The following is a 23,859-nucleotide window of genomic DNA, read 5'->3' on the forward strand; positions in this document are numbered from 1 at the left end:
ATCAACATCTGCCTCTTGTTGAAGGTATATATGACCGACTTGCCGGACTGCCTGTTAAACACGCGATAGGTTTAGCGGAGAGAGCGACGCGACTCCCGATCATCGCGCGATCGCCGAAAAAAGTATGATAACTTTCTTATTTTTTGCCTCCGGCCCAAAAGTAAGGTACCGTTAAACTCGTCTCGGTCCCCCTCAGTTCAGATATATACTCAAAGTCTCGAAATTCCATAGATAGTGATCTATAGTGCATCCCAATTAAATAAATGAAAATTTGCCTGTGTCATTGTTATAATGTGCAAGTGCGAATACGAACTCTTGGTATAACAATAAAATCTTACTCATTTTGTATTTGTTTTACTTTTTTAAAAGCATGTTTGCCTAAATTGTGGCCCGTCGTAATGTTACGCGTGATCAAGGTGGCCCGCGAAACAATTTGAATTGGCTAGGCCTGCTCTAGATCTTGCTCAACGTCGAGGTTCAATATTTTTACAAAAAGTTACTGGAATGGGTAACTAAAAGATAGGTGGCACGCTTGTTCAACTTATAGCTGCAGGGATGGCATTTCGACACCCGTCTTCGTCTTTATTTATGTAATTATGTTATTATCTATCCAGCGTTAAATTAGTAATATCACCGTTTTTCTAAAGTAAAAAAAAAAAAAAAAAAAAAAAAAAAAAAAAAAAAAAAAAAAAAAACACGTTAATTTATTTTTAACCTAAACTTTTTGAGTACTTACTAACTTCATTTTTCTAATTTCCATTTTGTATTGAACGTGAATGAGATAACAAGTTTAAAGACATCGAAAAATCCTTTATTTTGTCAAACGTATGCAACAGATGAAAAATTAATTGCATACAACTGAAAAGTTAAACACAAGGATAAACTAAACGATTAGTGGTATTTTTCGAAAAATGTCAGTCTTTATAAAGCCAAGAATAAATTCGTAACTGTAGACATCACACCAACAGTTAATATGGTAGTCCATCGCTCCGGGGGATCTGGAATCGATTCCCGATGAATCGAAAAACCCGAGGAATTTTTCGGATGTAATTCATCCGGATATACTCAGCCTCTATCCCCACCACCCAGCTGTTCCATTATGCGCCTGACCGAAGCAGAACGAGCGTGCTAAAATGGCGGAAAGAGTTTTAAAAAATCATAGTTATTTGATATAGCCATTAATTGATAATAATGGCTAGGTGGATAAGAATTAGAAATGAATTAATATAAACAATTTTTATTACATTTAATATCATCAACACAATTACAGATAAACTAATTATCTGTAATAATATGATTTATTCGCAAACTGCTAAAAGTAATAACTACCAACAGTGAGGTATTTTTGTTCTATTAGATAAAGAGCGTGGTGATTTCGTGTTCGTAGTCTTTTCGTATCTAATCCAGGAAATCTGTGTCCATCTCCGTACCTAGAAGCACCTGAAGAATCTGAAAAGAGGCGAATCTGCCATCTTTCAGGCGCTTCTTTAATTCATTGAACATATGGAAATCTCTTGATTGGAAAAGATATGGACTATAGAATGAAATCCGGATATATAGTTTAGCGTCAATGTTGTCTGACTGATATTCTTAGAATATAGGTTAAAGTTAAATGAAAACTTTTCGTAACTAATCAGTCACAGATATGTCAAATTCCGTTCGGATATGTCGGGCCCCGTCCCTCACCACCCGGTCGCCCCATTGTGGGCCTGGCCGAACCCATAATGGGCCTACTAAAAGAGGCCCTCTTAGTGCCCACAGGGCGGAAAGAGCTAAAAAAAAAAGATATGTCAAATTCCATTCCCAGACCCGGCCGCGTTATGACAGACTCGCCAGAATCCGCAATGCCAGGACTCAATGAGCCCACCAGTAAACGAGTTGGACGAGAGGATAAAACCACTGAGCATCGGTGATGGTGATGGTCGGGATTTGCGCTTGACCAACGGACTGACCGCGGGAAGTTTTTCGGGTTTCATTAACATATTTATCACTTAAATATTGGCCAGTTTTCCGTGGAAGACCTTCCGAGAAACACCCCTTCCCTTGGCATATCACACAAATGTTGCATTGCTTTAGCCCATTAGTTTTATAGATCCTTAAGGTGCATGTTGTGAAGGTCTCTCAGTGCTTCAGGAAAGGATAGAAAAATTTATTAATATTAAAAATCAATAACTACTTTCATTAACAAAATGAATTAAAATAATTTATTATTTTTTAAAAAATAAATGGATAGTTATATAATATTATTTTTGAAAATACGATTAATTATTTCTGTGTACGAAATCGATTATTCTCGATGACAATTTTAAAACGTTAAAACCGGATATAAAATATTATTTAACTTTAATAAAATGTACAATTTACTAAAAAATTATCAAATTAATTTAAAAATAAATATTAAAAAATTACAAAAAACTATAGAGTTTCTATTTAAATAAATTGAAATATTACAATTGCAAGTATGAATAATCACAATCATCGTAAATAAATAAACATTTATTAAAATAATTAAAAATTAGATAATAATAATTATTATTATAAAACGTAGAAATTTAATTTATCTAGTGATAATTTATAAAAGAAATAAATGAAATTCGTTTTATTTAATATATATACATCAGACGACGAACTAGTGCGGACCTGTCATTCCGCCATTGCTTCCTAATCGACATCAACGTTTAGTAGAAGTCAATGATAAATTTTAATTTAAATACAATTTCTAGGTGTGAAGCCAGCTAGTCAATAAAGACTGAATAGTGAAATAATTCTTTATGGTTGGATATAAGTGCTAGTCTAAATAACACATCGCAATCGATATATTTTTAAGTTTATGCATTTTATTAAATAAGCACGAAGGTGGGCATGAAATCGAAAATATTAGGCTTAGTAATATTGGTGATTTTTTGTTTTGGACGAACAGAAAGTGACGAACACTCCCATCGGGTAGGTTTTTAATTTCTTTAATTCTATATAATACATTTTTTATGTAACTGATTGTATCAATGAATATATATAACTTCAATGGTGGTCGTGGATGTATCATACACCTTTAGTTAGGATTAATATCAATGATTGAAATTATACATAACAAAACAAAAAATAATTATAAATTAGGTAAGAATTTATGGACAATTTTTCATCATTTACTAGATTTGTTAAAAGTATAAACCTTTAAATATTTGCTGTTTATAAAAGTAAAAGGTAATAGAAAAATAGCCATTGGAAGCATTTGGTAGATTCGATGGTTGTAACCAAGCAGATTGGTAGCTGTTATGTAGCGACGTGAATCTGCTGAATGGTGAGTGACGTTGCGCTGAAACAAAAAGCCTCGTCGGTTGGTTTTAGGTAGTGTCTGAATGCCCTCTGTTTTGAAACACGGCAGAAAAATACTGGACAGCTCTGGAACTGCTGAGTGTGCCAAATGCAGCCATTATTAGCTCTTGTTTTTCAGATTTTTATGTGATCAGAATTTTTGTACATTATTTCCAAATACATTATATCCAACATTATAACAGATTTTGTAATTAGTTAACATTGTTATATTCAATTTGACATATGTGTTAGTGTTTTTTGATAGTTTGATGACTGTTTTAAGATGCTCATAATATTTGTTTATTATACAGGTGTAATTATACAAGGTAATATTGATTTTATACTTTTTTCTAAAATCCAATAATTAGTTTTCATCATAAATTACTGGTACTAATGACAAACATTAAATCCCGTAATGAAATGTTTAATAAAACATCCAGCGAATGCTTTCTATCTTACTCAAGGTCTGCTTTGGGTTAGAGAATGTCAAATTCCAAAATCGGAGTGCTTAGAACAGAACGTTTTTAAAAACATTAAATTTAAAACGTTTGGAACATATAAAACAAACAGAAACTTAACAGTGGCAAATATGTGAATTCAACATATACATATAAGTCAACCCGTGTTTACCTATTATTTGAGGGTCCAGCATAATGGTAAATAATATAAATTCAATGTGCATTAGCATTGCCATGTTCCTCATATAAGTAATGCCAGGCATATGATGATGATGTTATCGTCCTTAAAATTGATGCACTTGCCTGTCAGGCCACCCTTGTATATTTCTAGGGCCTCGGGACCCTAATGTGGTTGGTATGAAAGAACCATTTTATTAGCCTGGTGCTAGGAAGGTCTGTGTGCACTTCCGAGCTGGTGGCATAGTTAGTTTTCATCATTATATTTTACTTACATATATATATATATATATGTTAGTCTACACAATTAGTTATTTAATATATGTGCAAAAATGCAAACAATATTTTTCAGGAAGTATTTAATTTTTTAATGCTTCTATACACATGTATACAGATTTAAGAGAGAAAGTTCAAATTAAACTAGAGTATAGATTTTATATAACCTGGTAACTTAGTAACTTAACATTTTAATTACAAACGTAGATGTTATTTTAATTATAAATACAATTGAATGCTTTTGAAATTCTAAATGCAGTTCAGATTATGTTCAGAAATATTACCCAATGATTATGGCAATTGTGGTTATTTATGTCAGTGGTAACAGTAGATATTGATACATTTTTGAATGCAAGATTAAACTTTCAGTTACTTAACATAGTGAACTAGCAGGAAGGTAACAATGACAAATTCATTAATGTATTTCATATTGTGACAATTTCCTCAAAGCATCTCAGAATATATAATTTTACTCTTTTGTAAAGTATTTGATTTAAACTTACAACACTAACCTTCATCCATTAGATGCCATTTTTGGTTATCAAGTAACTGTTTCCAGAATGATGAGTTCATTAGTCACCAGTAGATTACCAGACTATTATTGTTATAATATCCACTAATTTGTCAGTGTCACTGGTCTCATTAGTTAGTATTTTTGAACGTATCTTCATATTTAAAAAAAATTTATATATTATAATTAAATATTTACCTTAAGCATGTTTTTTTTAATAATGCAATACTGTACAATATTCTTTTTTTGTTTGGTATCTTAATAGCTGATTTGTTTTTGTGTAAATCCATTAATATTATATAATATTGTAATTAAAATTTGTTTTTCTTATGTATTAACTTACTTTCTTTTTCAAATCTTGACTGATATGAGTTAATTATTAATTAAATTAGTTTTCAAGATCTTGAGTTTACTAAAATATAATATATTACATTTTCATAACTATTTAATTGGATTTTGATAAATGGAAAAAACACACATGATGGATTCAAATACTTTAATAATTCAAAATTATTTCTTTATTCATAATTTCAAATTTACTCTTTCAAATAGAATAATAGAATATATTTAAAATAATTCATATAAATTGAAACAATGTAAAAATTGTTTGAATTATTCCTAAAACAATGTTAAATTTTTTACAGAATAAATACATTAAATGCTTTGTTTTATGTGTAATAAAATAAATGAAACTAATGAACCAAAAAGTAATGTTTTAGAACCAAAGTGACATAAGGTAGATCATTAGCTTATATCACTTTTCAGTATATATTTATAAACATAATTTTATCTTCATGTTGGTGAGATATTTCTGGAGAATTGATGATTGTTTAATATCACAACTATTAAGACAATTGACTGTATTTTTACATCTATAATTGTTTGTATTTTGTAGATTTATCATCATTCCATTCGTGACTTTTGCAGTTATTTAAATAGGTTAAATCAATGTTTCCTAAAAGATTTAATGTTGGAATGACAAAATAATAAAGTAAAACTGAAAATATACAAAATGTTTTTTATAATACTAAAATACTGAATCATTATTATGTAATGAAAATGTATAAAAAAAGGATTCCTTTTTTAATACATTTTTCATATTTAAAAAATAATTTTTATAATTGTTTTTCATGTATTTTGTTTTTCATTATATATACTTTGTTAAAACTTATTTAACATAAATAGTTGGTATAGATATGTATTTAATATTGCTAAAGGACTAAATTGAATATTTTTCTAATACTTTCAAACAATTTGCAATAAAATTCAAATATATTTTACATACAGTACATACATACATACAATCCAGTAAAATGTATTTTTATATTTAAACTTATCCTCTTTATACATATAGCTGATGCATGAAATAATGCAGCAATTATTTTACTAATAAAATATTTAAATTACAGTAGCAGAAAGAACAGATCATTGCATCAAGATTTTTCTTCTGTGAATCTACTGTTCAATATGATTATCATATTGAACAGTATGCTACCTGAAGGTCCGGGTAGCATAACTGGCAACGATTATCATCTTTAACAGTTCATGTTGATTACTAGATGGTACTGTACATATGCTTAGTTATCTTGTTACAGGCCTGAATGATTAGTTTGCTAAGTTCCATCATTGTCTGCAACTTTTTGGAAAATGTTTTCCATAAGAAATTATGTGGGTTTAAATTGGAACTATTCAGGACCAATGTCCATATCCAAACTGATTTCCTAATTGGTTTCACCTATTTATAAGAAGATATATTTTGCATAATTATGTACTTTATATGATACATTATTTCAAAATAGTGTAAAATGAGCTCTTCTAAATTAGTGCTGTACTGTATGTAAAAGCTTTCATAGTATCAAAACCTTAGTAAAATCAGTAAGATTTTACAACTTAAAGTTTGTGCTTCTGTTGATATATTTAAATGATTTTTTTTTATAGAAAACAAGAAGGGTACAGAATGTCTAATATGTGATGAAATACAGAGGAAATAAAGCCATCTTGGAAAAATTTGCAGTAAAAAAATATGGAAAGAGCTGCAAAAACATTACATTAAAATGGAGAAATGTCTCATCTAAACCTATAGACATTAATGGGAAAATTTTCAAAAACATATAGAAACAATATGTTTTAAATTAAATATGAAATTGGAATGTTTATGTTGTTTCTGATCAGTTCAGTTGTGAACACACACCACTTCTTACTTTCATGTTATTTGCTTGCAGTAGGGACAAGTTGGTCTTGCTTACCAATCTACGGTTTTGATTTTTATGGAAACAAGCAGAGTGTTAAAAGAATCAAAAGGAAAATCTACATTTATTTCAAAACTCATTTCAACTCCATTTAATGGGTGAAGTTTTATGTCTGCTTGAATTAAAATTAAATATTCACTTGTTTCTTACATGGAAAATTTGCAAATTAATAAACTTTAAAAACATTTAAAAACTACTTTCAATTGTCTTGATTAAATAGTTAGAGGTTTTATTCTTTTATAAACATTTTTCACAGATTTATTTTAAAATAAAAAATATCATCATGAAAATATAGTTCAGAACATGAAAATGTAGTTGTTTTCAAAAAATAATGATGATTATGAGAAAGTCAGTCAGGTACTCTAAACGTGTTTAACTTTTTGCAAAAAAATTGGTGTTTTTCTTAAATAATTTTTGAAAAAAACTACCTGATTATTGTTGTGAGGAAATTTTACATTTTTGGACAACAAAAGTCCATTAATTAGCTCTGTGCTAAAAATAGATCATTTATGCTGTCAGTGATGACTTCAATTTTATTTCAAATAATCAATAGCACATACTATTACAACAAGTTTATAATTGCTATCCTATTATGACGAAATGTGCTTAGTGTTTTTTTGTTAATTTATCAGTTTTTAGTGTTGCACAGCATATTAATACATTTGTCTATTTGATTGTTTTTATGATATAATTTGAATTTTTCAAGCCATGTAGTAATAATTATTATTAATTGTTTTTTTTATTTGTACACTAGTGTGCAATGATTTTAAGGAAAATTTTAGGTCCTGAAAATATTTTGTACCACTAACATATAACCAATAATTAGTAAAATCACATTTAGAAATTCATAATTTAAGAAGGTAAATTCAAAACATACTTTACAGAATGTATTTTAAATTTACTTACTTTATAGAAATATTTAATATTTTTAATCGATTCCTGAATTTACAAAACAAAATATTTCAATTTAATTAACGAAAATTTTATATACTTTATTTAAAACTGATTTTATATACTGTTCTAGTTATATACTATGTTAGTAAATAGCCCCATTCTTGGACAAATAAATAAATTCAATTGTGAAGTGTTTGGTAACACTTGTACTAATAAAACAATCTGATATTTAAAATTTAGTAATTTATTATTTTTACCACTAATGATATTTAAAATCATATATGCAAAGTATACTGCTAAAAAATTACTATTACCATAAATTTTTTGAATCTATTTTACTACTCATTACTCTGTTAAATACAGACAGTAATAAACTACTCTAAAAATGGAAATAAACAAAAATAAAAAAATAATACAGAATAGAATAGAAAAAACTATAAAATTTTAACAGTGCAGTATTATCATTTTTTAATTTCAATTTTAATGATCATGGTGTCTAAAGTTAATTCTTGATTAAAATACTACATTCAAAATAATTTGCCTTAATAAATTGGAGACTTGTCACTGTGATAATTGATTACTGATTAATAAATAAAATTATTAAATTTTTTCATCCATATAATTTTATGGGTGTGGCTTATAATTGGGAAAATTTTTAATATACTATATGATAAATTATTTTAACTTCTAATAATTCATCAATTTAAAAAAGTATCTTATAATTAAAAATTTCCATCTACTTTATAAAAATAAAAACTAAAAATAATTAATAATAATCATTAAATGATAAGGCCAGAATAATTATTGTGCTGGAACTTGACTAATTAATTTTGTAGAAGCTACTTAACAAAAAATACTTCTCAGTGACTGGAATTAAATACTGAGTACAATCAACTAAACCTTTAACTTCCAGTAATGAAAATTTTAATGTCGAATTGACAAACATTTTTGATCTGAACCAAGATCTGCATCAGGTCACCGACGATATTCCAAATTGGAATGCACAGAACACAACTTTTCAAAAATATTTTTTTAATTTAAGAAGTATAAAAATAACAACAGATATAAAAGTAAGACATTACAATATTAAAAAATAATAATAGTTTGTTGGTAATTCCCAGTTTTTCATGAAAGCATTGCCGCACACGAGATACTTAATTTAGTTTTCTGTAAAATTATATGCTTGTTACTATATACTCATTAATGTTGTATCGATGTTCTGATGCTTATCTAGCAAATGAATGTTTAACATTTATTTGCTGGATGTAAATTACATATACAAAACTGATTACAATTATAATTATTTGATTTTTGTTAAATGTAACACTTAACTACAGGATTTACTTTGAAAATTTTTAAGATATCAAATATCTTCATATACTGTGTTTGTTTTGGATGAAATTTTTAAATAAATGGATGTCTCCAATTAAGTAAACATACAATGCTCATTTTTGTTGAATTAGCAAATAATTTGAAATCTAGATTAAATTATTTTTCAATTCAATAATTTATCTATATTTTCTATGTAAGTGTCCAGTTTTTTTTGTCTGTTAATTGAAATTTTTAAAATATAAGTATTTGCTGATTAGGTTTTTTTGGTTATGATATGGATTTATATGGGATAATTCTTACTAAATTTTTATTCTCTAGGGGAATTGTAAAATTTTTATAGTGCTGTCAAGTAATTTTCATTCTGTTTGATGTATACTAATGTAGAATCACAAAGTATGAAATGTTTATATGTAAAAAGTTCATTATATAATCAATTAGAATGCTTTTTTTTAAGCAGTTGCTTATCAAAGATGATATAGGACTAAATGAAGATTTTTAAGAAACAAAAACAGAATGTAAAAAGAAATTAGAAAGGATAAGATGATGATTATCAATTAGTATAATTACACTCAACTTTTTGAGCTTAAACATTTTTTATACAACTTAACATTTTATACTTTTTTGTTTTTGAGGAAGATAAGAAAAATATTATTTTAATTACTTGTTTGCATGTGCAAAGCTAGTTTTTTATTGTGCATGCATTATCTGTACATCCAGGATGTGTAGACAAATCACTGACTATTCAGAATAGAGATAAGAACAATATATATTATTTCATTACATTTTATGTGTAACTCTTGTTTTATTCTATATGTATAAACTAAATAAAGATCTCTTTATTTTATTATAGCTATTTTTTTAGCTTATTGAGTGTAAACGGTAACAGGAAACAATTTTATGAAAATTTTGTATTTAGCAATTTTGCATGTGGGACCCTTGCAAATATAAAGGATTTTGTGTATTGCAAGAAATTGATAAAATTGTACAAAGATTGCACATTAGTGAAAAGAATTAGCGATAACAAAATATTGTAGTACTTCTTTTAAAAATGAAAGAAGCAAAGTTAAGTATGTATGGTCACTATAAAATCTAGGATAAATAAATTTCTAAAGATAACCGTTATCATAAAATATAACGAATGAAGTATTTCAGTTAAATACAGTATGAAATATTTTACGAAAGCTAAATATCATTAGGACATGGCACAAAAGAAAACTCGATTTAATTATTGCTATTCAAAGGAATTTAGTCTGCTGAAAATTATTTTAAAAAATATCAATTGAATTTTATAGATTCACATATGTTACTTCATTTATTTTTAATTCAAATAATAGGTTTACTGTATAGAAAAACCAGAATTTGGGGCAAATAGATCATCTTAGTTTGAGGTTTATGGATGTTTGTATATTGGATAACTAGTAGTTTCCAGAATAAGAATAGAGCTGTTATACTGCATTTTGAATGTATATCACTGATACCTCAAGAATAGAACAAAGTTGAATAAAATATATCAGAATAAAACTTTGAAGGTTCAAACATCACATGACATCATCTGATGATTTTTGTTTGTTTTTATATAACCTCAGATTTCTTGCAGAAATGTTTGAAATTTTAAATAGATTGTAACATTTATCTTACACAATAAAATAACTCATTCATCTGCTAAATTGAGGATTCCAATTTTGTTTTTTCACTGAAACATTTTCAACTATACAATTAATGTAATTGCATAATAAATAAAATACAAACAACTTTTGGAACATCTGTCTTGTTGGTTCAACATTTTTAATGTTTTCTTTTAACTTACGGAACTAAGACATTGTCTTACAGAGCAGTTCTTTAATTTAATTTTAATTGTGGCAAAGTCCAATTAAATTATTTTTAGGAAAGAAAATCCTTTTCTGTGTGCATTAACAAAGCCTCTTCTATGTGCATTTGCAAAGCATTAGCAAAGGCTTACACAATCGTATTTGTTCTCAAAATTTGATCATATGAATTTTGGTTAAACTTTGCCATTTTCCATTAATTGGGATGAGGAATCCAAAAAATGTAATAAAAAGGGGGCTCATGACTTTGTTTTCGAGATACAGTGGGGTCAAAATGACAATGTCCATGCTCCCTGATGTGATTGAGCACACCTAATGGAAATTAGGGGCAAAAATTAGGGAAAAAAAGGCAATGCATGCATGCCTAATAAAAAAATGGATGGTAAAAATGAACAAAATAAAAGAACAAAGCAATCTATGCCAAGTGAAAGGATCGTCTGTCCATGGCTGACATTTGTAAGGATTATCTTCTTGTATGGCCAGTAACCATTTTCTTATGATTACATACACAGTTTCTCTCTTTCTCACCTATGCATGCTCTTACATACACATTCAAAGATGTCAGCTCTCAGATTAAATAGAGCAAAAGATAATTTACATGTACTAATACTAATTAAAAATTTTTAATTAAAAAACATGCACTACTTCAATTCTATCATGATACAACAAACTCACATGGTGTCCCTGGTTCCTAAGTTCTACGAATTGAAATTATATATACTTTTTCCCAGTGTTCCAGACAAATGTTCATCATCAGTTGTTTGTGTATTTAGTACCTATAAATTAAATGATTGAATTGCAATCTGAAATTTTCTGAAGACCTAAATTAAAACTAAAATTATACTTTAACAAAATTATATATCTGTATTGTGGATTGTCTTTGGCAAATTTAGATATTTATATATTGATTGCATGAAACCTGGAATTATAGAACTTGCAATTATAATAATGTTTTAAAATTATAAGCCTAAAACTTGTAAAATTAAAAATTATGTAGGATATTCAACAGACAGCATGAAGTTCACTAAACAAAAATCCTTGTCAGCCATAGAATTAAATAGCCAAATTGTCATCAAAACTTCTTTCCTTTTGGTGTATTGAAATTATCTTTAAAACTTTAATCCAAAGAGTTCAATCAATATTTCAGTATGCTTTTAATAAATTCTAGACAGAACTGTTGTAAAAAACTTCTATTTGTGGTGCATTTTTTTGCCTTATCACAAACATCTCCAACAATATAATTATTCAGTATTATATTATATAAGAATGCTACGTTATACATGTCACATCAACTTTAGTTTATAACAATTGTTTTATCCTTTTACACTGAAAATGGTGTTCTTATTTAAATTAGTTTTCATTTTGAATATAAAATAGCTTTTTTTAAATATTCTGCAATAGTTATAATCTTCATAAATTAAACTTTTTACATTACTTTCATCTATTTTACAAATATTGCTTGTAAAAACTGATACTGGTCTATTGTACTTTACATCTGTAGGATGTTAGTAGTTTTGGTTTTTGTTTTGTTTGACCAACATAACAGTTTGTGTTAGTAGTTTATTCCATCTCAAGCATATCTATCTCTACTGCTGAATTTTTTATGTATCATTTTACTTTCCTGGCTGTCATGTATACATAACAAGGGAGCGTATTGGAATCGTGTCAAATTTACTCTCTCCATGTTTTGAGACCACCTGAACACAAAAAAAAAATCCCTTCAAGGAGTGTGTATTTCATTTAATATCTCAAGATGGGGTAATGATGATGAAACAAAATTTGGCATGGTAGCTTGTGTATAAGGAGCATTGATGCTACTAAATTTTGGTGGTTAAAGGTTGAGAGGGAGGTCATATGTCATATCTTAAGAGGGATCAGACTTAATGAAGATATTGTTTGTTATTAGCATTTACAATTTTTTATGAAATTCATCAATATCCTCAAATGCCTTTTGCCATTTTATAATAACTAAAAAAATGAGTTTTTTTATAACAAAATCTCATAACATGTACATTTTGTATGTATAGATATTTTATATATTGGTTAATAATTTCTTACCTTCCTCTTTTTCTTCCTTCCACTGTCTTTTATTCATTGATTTAACATTGTAAGGATAACCATTTAAATTCATTTTGTACATTATTTTAATTCAGATTGCCTGTTACTATCACATAATGATGATCTTGTTATTTTTGAAATTTCATTATAAACACATTTTGTTTTATAGATACCAAAACCCTAGTAGAAAAACTAATCACCTTCTATACATGCAAAGTTTTTTAAATTTACTATATTCAAAATTGCTTCCATTTCTTTCTATGTTAACATCTGGAAATGGTGATGTATGGTTACTCTAATTCACTTTCAAATTTTAAACTACCACCGAGCTTCTACAATTTTCATAATCTATCTAAAACAAGTATAAATATCATATGAGTTTATTATCTATATACTGGATACATTTAATTATTGCTTTAATGCTCCTATTTGGATCATGTATTGCTATCATTGTTAACTCAGCTTTTTTGGATGAATTATCATTAGCATGCAGTGAAAAATTTATCACCAGATTAAATTAATTACTACAATATGTAAACTCTACTAGATTTAAAACCCATTCTTTGATTTTGAGATTTTTCAGAATATTTTCTAAATTTCAACTAATAGAAGGGTACATGTTAGCATCTAAACTAGCTAGTAACATCTAATTAATAGTAGCTAGCTAATCTGCAGTTACTATTAATTTTTAACTTCTTTTAACCCGGAGTTCAGTCTATTGGTATTTTTAATAGAACATATTGAATTATCATAAGCCAATAATTTATTTTTCAAAATATTTCTAAACTGTATAATAGAGAGAGTACTTATAATAAACTATTGATCCTATCTTATCCAGGTTTTGTGTTTTTAAGTGAATGTTCAGCTTTGTGGTTTTAATGTTATTAAGATTCAAAATGAAGTATTTTGATTTTTGAAATCAAAGTTTCAGCCTTCCATCTTAGAAGTGGATGAAATTTGGATTGAAAATTTGAGGAAATGATACAAAACAAGATAAATGAAAGTATTTGAAAAGATGAGATTAAACTATATATTACTCATTTGAATAATATTAGCATATGTTAGTTTAGTACTTACATTAGTGTGCTGGCAGTAATGGAATATGTTTGTATTCAGCAAGCTTATCTTGCAACTTTGTAAGAAAAATGCACCAGACCCATTGCAAGCATATGAAGTTCACTTCAGTCCAAATCCAGAAAAGGTTGATCATCACAGTTGTTTGCATTAACTGATCCTATTAGTGTTTTTTCCCCCTATTTATCTCCAGGCCAGATTATGTTCTAAATTATCAATGTTTGTTACTTTCAGATATCTGAATTATTTTTAACTATTAAATTTAATGGGATGCTAGCTTAAACTATGTCTAGTCTACTTATATTAGACTAGACTTAGTGTGATTTAAAAATTACAGAATTATTATGTAGAAATTCTGGCAATATATGGCTTATATTGACAAATTAGATTTTTGATAGTATTTTCAGGTAATAGTTTTGTTTTTTTTTCAAAGAATTCTAATGAAAATTCTTTTACTGATCAGAAAAGTTTTACTACACTGACAAAATATATTAAATTGTAAGTTTTAGCTGAGGGTCAAATTTTATTCATAGTTCAGGCATGAATGAATGAAGCAAAACTAATAAAGTATGAAACAAAATTTCAACTTACAATTTTATTCAAAATTAACAAGATAAATTTTATTATAATAAGTCCAATGAATGAATGTAAATTAATTCTGAATTCATTGATTTGATGCATATCCACAAGTAACTTTTTATTATAGGTAATCCATATTATTTTTATTGTTCAAAAAATATTTTCTGTATATAATCATAATTTTGTAAAACTTTTAAATACTTAAGAAATAAACTTTACTATGCTAAATATTAGATGAATTTAAAATACTTAATTTCTCTCTTTGTAAATTAATAAGGAATATGATGGTATAACACCTTGAGCAGATGTTTTTTTGATTACAAGTGTGGAACAACAGCTGCTCCAGTTAATAAGTCATGATATATGGAAGTAGAATATATACTTTATTTACTGTGTTAATAAATATAATAAATCAAAAGAGCTACTATTCAGAAAATTTTTTTAAGAAAAACTATATATATAAAATAGTTATATATATTATTTAATTAATATATATAACTATTTTTAATATATATAATTATATTATTATTTTATATATATATATATAAAATAGTTTTAAAAAAATTATGTTAACCTCAAAGATAAATAAATAAATAAATAATATATATTTATTTATTTATTTATTTATTTATCTTTGAGGTTAACATAATTTTTTTTAACTATTTTCCCTACATTTTATTTAAAAAAAAACAATATTTTTTACAAAGACATTGACGTTAAGTCTCATGAAATTATTAAATTTCATGTAAAATATATGAATGAAACTTAATTATCATTATCACTGTATTCATACATGCATTTCATTAGTAGTTATGTTACTAAAAACTACTCATGTTGCTATGTTGAAGAAAGGAATTAATATTTTGTACAGTAGACCCCCCCCTATAACATGGGTTCATATAAGACAGATTTGTATAACACGGCGGAAAAATTGTGATCGTGTTCATATAACACGATAAAAGAGGCTCGTATAACACGGTAAAAGAATGAGACAGATTGTCATGGCCGACTCGTGTCTTGACAGAATTGGCCAAATATCGACCAATAATGGATGAGCACTGGACTTATTTGAGAGCTACCAGCATAGCAAGGACGCTGATTGGATGACCACCGTCCAGCAGCACGCGTATACAGGGTGTTCAGAAATTCCCATTACACACTTCTAGGACTTATAGAGGGGAGTGTGTACAGTACATAATATTTTGATTAGGAACCCATGTCCAGAAATGTGCCGTTTCCATTCTACAACGGTTTCAATTCAGGTGTCAGGTTTCAATTAACTCTTCCACTTCTGCTGAGGGAAAGAGAAAAGTCTCAGAGTGTACCAGAACAAGCTTCGTAGGTACAATGTCTGTAAGAATGTTAGTGGTTGCCACATCGAACCACTGTTGTAATGCATCAGTACTTTTCTGTACGTACAGTATGCTGGGGTTTTTTTTGTTTTGGAATAATGTAAACATGTAAAGTTTGTCTTAATAAAAACAAATGTGCTTAAGTGGTAAATGGATGTTTCGTTATGTTTCCTTTCGAATAGTTACCTAATAATTGCACTGCATCATGGCTAATTCAAATTCCTCAAGCAGAAGTGAAAGAGTTAAACATCTGAATTCAAACCGTCGTAGAACGGAAACGGTATGTTGCTGGACATGGGTTTCTAATTAAAATATGTACTCACTCCCCTCTACAAGTCCTAGAAGTTTTGAGTAGGTGTTTAGCTAGAAGTTTGTAACGGAAATTTCCGAACACCCTATATACAGACAGTTTAGGTGGGAAAGTTGAGTTTTCTTGTGAAAAAAAACATTTATTTTTCAACGCCCATAAAAATTATCATGTAGTGCCTTAAGCCTGATTACTAAAGAAAGTTTATTTTAAATATAACAACTAAGTTAATCACTTTGGGCTGTGAATTGCTCATGTATTTGTAAAATTTAAGTGGCTCATACAAGACGGATTCATATAACACAGAACATATCTACCATGTTATAGGGAGTCTACTGTATTAAATGTATTATTGTGTTATAAAATATAACTGCATTCATGATAGCAATTCTTTACTCTAAATCGAATTGTGATATTCTTCTATCTTTAAATGGTATTAACTATCTTCTATTTAATATAGTGCTAGACATTTTAATATTTCTTTTAGGCTTTGCACAAAATATTAAACTGTAAAATAATAATTTAATGTTTTTTTTTACAAATTATCATATTTTTTAACATGTTGGAAACACTTTGTTTCATTTAAACTATCTCATAAACCACTTATAAATTTACTGTGCCAAAATATTTAAAAAAAAATCATTCTTAATAATTACTTTTTATAAGATATTTTTTTTTACTCTTTTTACAAATAAAAAAATAAATTTTTTAATGTATTATAAAGAGCTATTATAATTTTATAAATTAAAATTAATCTATTATAATTAACTGCTTACCTCTAGACAAATGACTTTATGTCTAATTATTAATTCGGCCTTATTATAACCCAATAATTTGGCAGATTGTCTGGCTTTTAATCAAAAATTGGTTTTTGTTGTTGTTTATAAACATTATAATATTGTTAAAGACTTTTGCCTATGTTATTTAGGGTTTCGTCAGTTATATAATAATAAACAGAATGATTATAGAAACTTTAAAAAATATTTAGACATATCTCATCTTAAATCTAACTTAAGATAAATATCAATTTATTTTATATGATATAATTCATCTTATCTTGGTGATAAAACCTTTTAACTTAATTATGAATTAATAAGTGCTTGTCTGCCTGCTCACATTTAATGTGGAGAATCTAAATACATGCTTTTTTTTTCTTTTTGCCTTGCAGGCCTTTTTATAAATATAAATAAAACACGTAATTTCTTCGTTTCAAATTTCAAGCATCTGATATCAATGATTAAAATGAAATTTGCAAATTTTTTTGACACTAACAACTTCAAAATTAACATTTAGATTTAAGAAGTGCAATACTGCTAATAAAGTTCAGTCACGTATTTATAATAATAAAACATTTTTAGCAGGGTCTTTGTTGTATTGTCCTAAAAAAATGCTTAATTGTAGTAAATCTCTGTACAGTGATGAACTCCTGTAGAATGTGCTCCACTATAATGCGAATCTGTATAATGCAATGAAAAAATTACGACTAGTACTCATACAAAGTTCTAATTTTGTCATTCAGAAGTATGTTTTCCTCAGCTTCTAGGCCTAGGTTTAAACTTACATTCTGTATCTCCCATTTATACAGGACTCTGCTGTACTTTATTAGCAGTATTTATGTTAAGACTAAAGATTGAGAATTTTTATTTATATAAACACAATGAAAAAGCTTGAATTATTTAAAGTCTTATTTGCACTGAATTTTTACTTTGATTTATTGAAATAATCTAAATCAATAATGAATATGTATGTATCTTTTTACACATAATTAATTTAATTTTAAAATTTTGATTTCTTGTAATTATTTGTACAGAATCATTTGTTGTTGTTAGTTATTTTTATATTTTTCTGAAATTATTCATTATAAAGACATTTCTGTCCACTGATATCATAATGATATTTCTCTACATCATGATTTCAAGGTTTAAAGCTATAAATAGCTAATGCTCTACAAACAAAAGTAATTATAACTAAGACCCAAATATTTTAAATTTAAGTTAATTCAAAAATTTGTTTTAAATCAAATTATTTTTGGTATAAATCTGGTGCAAATTAGAATCTGAATTTTAAAGAATTTATGTAATTACATAAAGTTGTATAAACAGAGAATGACTGTAGTTTACAACTATAGTTGTATTTTTTTCTGCAATTATATGTTAAATATTTTTTGCACTATTTTCCCCAATATAAAACACTTTAGTTTTATGTGTTTTTTCATTTATGCAATTTCATACTTATATGCCATATTTTTCAATACTATATGCCTTTTTTTCCTCACTTATGCATTATTCACTTTGAAATGGAATCATTTAATGTGATTATTAAAAATATTATATAGCAGATTATATATTCACTTAAGCTTAGTTCACACTGACAGCAAATTGCCAGCAGATGCAAAATGCAAAGTGAATAATATATAGCGGGACACTATTTATAATGAATTTATTTGTTTAGCAAAATACCTTCACCAGTCCAACACATTGAAAATTTTTCTTTTCACTGTTTTGAACTAATTTACCTGAACAAATAAAAATCACTTTCTGGTTTTTCATTCATTTTTACTATTGGGTTGGCCAATAAGTTTAAATGTTTTTTTTAGGTGAAAATAAAAGATAATTTTTTTAATAGAAAATAAATATTTTATTCCAGGGGTCACCAAACTTTCTTCACAGAGGGCCAAATAACTGAGAAAATGACGATCACGAGGCGCATAAGCATTTTGTTCAATACAGTATACTGAATACATGAAAAATAAAGACAATTTATATATTTATTAACCAGTACACAAACACGATAGTTGCAGCAAGCTCATAATCGCTTTTCTTAAAAATTTCATTGCAAATACTTACACAAAAAGCACTCTGGTATTCAAAGTTGCAAAAGGTTGCTGAACTTTTTATTTCACTGATATTCCTAAGTATTATATTACTGTCAGATACAAAAATCAGATTAAACCAATTTTGGCATTTTTACTTACATTTATTTTAATTTTTTCTACATAGTAAGTTTATCTACAATCTATATTTCCATATAAATAAATATACTTTAGCTCATTTGTGGCACAGTGCGGCGACAGGCCAGTGAACTGACCTCGTGGACCAAATCCGGACCATGGGCCATAGTTTGGTGACCCTTGTTTTATTCAATAATATATTCACCATTTTTATCAAGTACCTTTCTGTCATCTTTTGAGGAGCTTCATAATATCTCATTTAGAAAACTTAGTTTTTCATTAAAAAAAAGTTTTTTAAGTTCCATTTTACATTGTCATTGGAAATGAAGTGCTGTTTGTTTAAGGAATTTTGAAGGGCACAAAACAAGTAATTGGAGGGAGCAAGGTCAGGTGAATATGGAGAATGAGGTATGACATCCCAACCAAGCTCCAACAATTTTTGCTGGGTTTGCAATTACACATGTGGTTGGGTGTTATCATGGTTGAAGACAATGTCCTTATGATTTACCAGTTTTGGATACTTCTCTTGAATTGCTGCATTTAATTTGTTTAACTGGTCACAGTATATGTCAGAATTGATTGTTTTCTTTTTTTTTTTTTTTTGGAAGCAGTTCATAAAACACTGTTCTAATACCACCAAATTGAGAACATGACTTTGCTTGGATGAAGTCCAACTTTTGAAATGGTTGGTGGCAGTTCACCATGCTTCTCACACAACCTTTTCCAATTGATGTTGATGTAAACAATCCACTTTTCATTTTCCATCACCATTTGCTTCAGAAATGGGTCACTTCTCTCACTTTTTTGAGAGAATTGCAGATGGAAATGCAAGTGGTGCGATTTGCTTCACTAAGTTTTGTGAAACCCAAACATCAAATTTACTATATATATTCAAGTTGACACAGATGATTTTCCATGTTCAATTTCGATATTTGAAGAATATCTGCAATCTCCCATTTTGTACGGCATGGATTACTTTCGACTAATAATTTTATTAGATTGCTGTTGATCTAAACTGGCCAGCCTGATCGTGGTGCATCTTGAACGGAAAAATCTTTGGAACAAAATCTTGCAAACCACTTCTGGCACGTTCTTCCGCGACATCCTTACTCTGTACCCTTTGTATATTTTTTACCGGTTTGCTCCAATGGCAACCAATAATGTATGCAACAGTAGAAATTTACATCTCACCAAATAATTTAATTTTTTAGTTTTTTGCTTATATTATTTATTAGAGACATTCAATATTTTTATTCGTAATTATTCATTTAATTCATTGAAACTATATTAAAATCTTTTACATAAATATAGTATATTTTAATTCAAAGACAGTTACCTCAGAGGAAAACAGCATTATTCCAAACCTGCTATAAATGTTTGATATGGAACCTGCTTAATCTGACACAGACCACTGAAGGTAGCTGAAAACATTTGTTTTTAATCAGTGAATGCTGGAAAGTGAAAGGAATGTCTGAATTTTAGTATTTAGAAGATAGTTCCAACTTTAGAATTAATAAGTTGAACTGTATAGAATAGAAGAAACTTGCCCACCCTATTCCAGAGTGCTGCAAAGCTGTTATGTTTGAGGTGGCCCTACAAAATAGTTGAATAAAATTAAATGAAAAACAACTGTTCGTGTTATGCTTTTCAGGCCTACTTATGCTGTGAATCTTTTTTGCTTCCATAACTGAATGGAATTTGTTAAAACAATGCCCATTAACATTATCGGTGAGGTTGTGGTGTGAAATAACACTTAAATTCAATATTACGTTATATGTAATAAATTGCATTGTTTTGGTTTATTGGGCTGCAGTATGAAAAATTGTAGACCTATAAATTTCTACTGTCATGACTGTCTGTCTGTCTTTCCTTAATCTCAAAAATGGACTTAGATAGATGAAAGCCAAGACTAGGTATGGAAAGATTAGGGGCAGGAGACCCCAATTAACTGTTTATGAAGTTCCAAGTCAGAAGTCATATTATTTCAATTCAAAAATTTTTCCCTGAAAGGAGTTAATGACTGGAATGGTATTGCTAACAGAAAAAGTATGATGTACAGATGCTTGTTTTTGGTTTCTTCTCTGTACTACATATGCTGTTATTACAGAATAACATCTTAAATTGCAGTCATGTCTTAAATATGCTATTTTGCAAATCTAATGCTATTTGGTATATATCATAGGTGATGCAATTTCCATGGTGCTAATGTAATTTATGAACTTTTCTTAATACAAAGTAAATAAACTGGAAGCTCTTCACTATGTATTTAGATTATTAATGATATTCTATCCTTGAGCTCTTATTCATCATCAACATATTTTTCTGTGTTCTTTTTTGATGCACTTGTATCTAAATTCTTTTGAAATAATTTTTCTGATTGTTACTTTTTTACTTTACAATGATAGCTGTAAATTAAACTTTGATTTGTAATATTGTATGAATTGTGTTTAAATTTATAAAATGTATATATATTGTCAGCCTAGTTCACAAACCCCATATCCAAATTTAGTATTTGAGATTATTGTACTAGCCAACATAATCAAAATGATGCCACATATCTTATATATGGTCACAGTCTTCATGTTTCTGGTACATTTGATTTTAGATAGGAAAAATTCATTGCCACAAATGTGATACTTCTCTCAAAAACCAGTTTCTGACGTCTCCTGTAAAGTAGAATATATCAACATCCCAATAACCCAATGTATTACTAATCTCAAGACTATTCTAAATTTAAAATGAAATTATAGTTTCTACTTTAGTTTAGAGATGGCACATAATGTCTACCTCTGGTTCTTATCGTGCAATTTCTAAATATATATGTAGAATAATTTCTGCTTCGTTATTTTGGTTATTGGATAGTTAAAGTAGAAATTTTAGAAATATGAGGTTTGTGAGCTCAGCTAATGATGTATGATATTAAGATGTAAAATATATTTCTAGTAAATAATTTATAATTTACAAATTTATTATTTTAGTATGTAGACAATGAAGAAGTGGTACTATGGATGAATACAGTTGGACCATATCACAACAGACAAGAAACATATGCATATTTTTCTTTACCATTTTGCCCTGGACCTAAGAAAAGTATTAGTCACTATCATGAAACACTTGGTGAGGCATTACTAGGAGTAGAATTGGAATTTAGTGGACTTGATATTCATTTTAAAGGTAAAAGTATTTCAAAATATAAATTTCTCTGTATGTGAAATTGAGTCTTTAAAGTTTTTATTTAATTTTAAGACACTAAATAAATGATATTTATGACGACAAATTATTTTTGATATTACAATAAATTAATATTTATTATAATTGTAATGAATTTCTAATATAAGTTATCTGATATCATATAAAAATAATTTTTTATTTAATGTATGAGCTTGTAAAGTTGAAAAATTTGGAATTTGTTTTATATTTGTGCAATTTATGCATACTTGAACCACTTCTGCTTTCTATATATAAAATGAGAGTGATAAATATTTACACATGAGTCTTGTATATTCACACAATGTTAAAACAAAAGATTTTTTAAAGCTTTAAGATAAATCTGGATTTAAAAATAAAAGTTTATTTTTGATATATTTATAAGACTTAAAATAATACATTTAACCTTGAGAATATATTGATAGTTTTCAGCTAATTTAATTTTTAAATAAAACAATTCTGTTTTAAGCATTTAATAGTGTGATTTTGTATATAATTCAATCAGCTTGAAATTGAATTCAAATAAAATGGCCAAATAGTTCTGGATTTCTTGGAAATAAATAAATTTTTTTGTGAAGAAAATTACAGAAGAAATTTTTTTACTATTATTTAAAAGAAATAATTTAATGGAACATACACCAAAAACTTTAATTCCTAATTTCTTTCAATAATTGAAAGAAAATATAACAGTCAATAGCATGTTTTAATAGTTTTTAATAATATACATGACATGTCCAGAAATTAAGTCCTTATTGCACTTCCTGACTGCAGGTGCTGGTGGTTGGCTATCATCATCTGATTTTTGTCATGAAGGAAGATATAGCATGTCAGAATTGAGTGCAGAATTCCTCCAAATTTCTCATTTTCATCTATATGAAATTATTCATGAAGATCTGAGAGATGTTTAGGCAAATATTTTACAGATGAATACAAAAAACCACAGATAGTAACAGCAATCACATTCTTGGACCAGTATGCCAAAATTGGTAGTCTGTTAGATCATATTTTGACAGGCAATGAAATTTGGATTGCAGACACAGCACCATATACTAAGCAGCAGTCAGTGGGTTGGAGGAATACTGGCTTACCAAAGACAAAGTGAAGCAAGCACTTTATACAGAAAGATTCATATTCACCATATTTTTGGGACTAGAAGCGGGTTTTGCTCATTGAGTTCCTGCATTGTGGAAAAAACAGTAAACAATGAAAGTTATTATGATATGAAAAAATTATCAGGAGTTGCTCTAAAAAATTTTAAAGTATTTTGTCACCATTTCACCAGTTTTAAATTTTTTTC

General features: G+C 27.8%; 1 protein-coding gene across 1 annotated transcript in view; it reads left to right on the forward strand.

Annotated features, from left to right (window-relative positions):
- Nucleotides 1-2,629: 2,629 nt before the first annotated feature.
- Nucleotides 2,630-23,859, forward strand: part of TM9SF3 (transmembrane 9 superfamily protein member 3) — a 57,245-nt gene continuing 36,015 nt past the window's right edge. Inside the window, exons 1-2 of the mRNA XM_067282306.1 lie at nt 2,630-2,943; nt 22,334-22,529. Coding sequence (XP_067138407.1) covers nt 2,863-2,943; nt 22,334-22,529 — 277 coding nt within the window. The 5' untranslated portion in view covers nt 2,630-2,862. The remainder of the gene's footprint in view (nt 2,944-22,333; nt 22,530-23,859) is intronic.

The sequence above is a fragment of the Centruroides vittatus genome, unplaced genomic scaffold (genome assembly GCF_030686945.1).
Source record: "Centruroides vittatus isolate TY-2023 unplaced genomic scaffold, ASM3068694v2 contig_950, whole genome shotgun sequence".
In the NCBI taxonomy this organism is placed as follows: Eukaryota; Metazoa; Arthropoda; class Arachnida; order Scorpiones; family Buthidae; genus Centruroides; species Centruroides vittatus.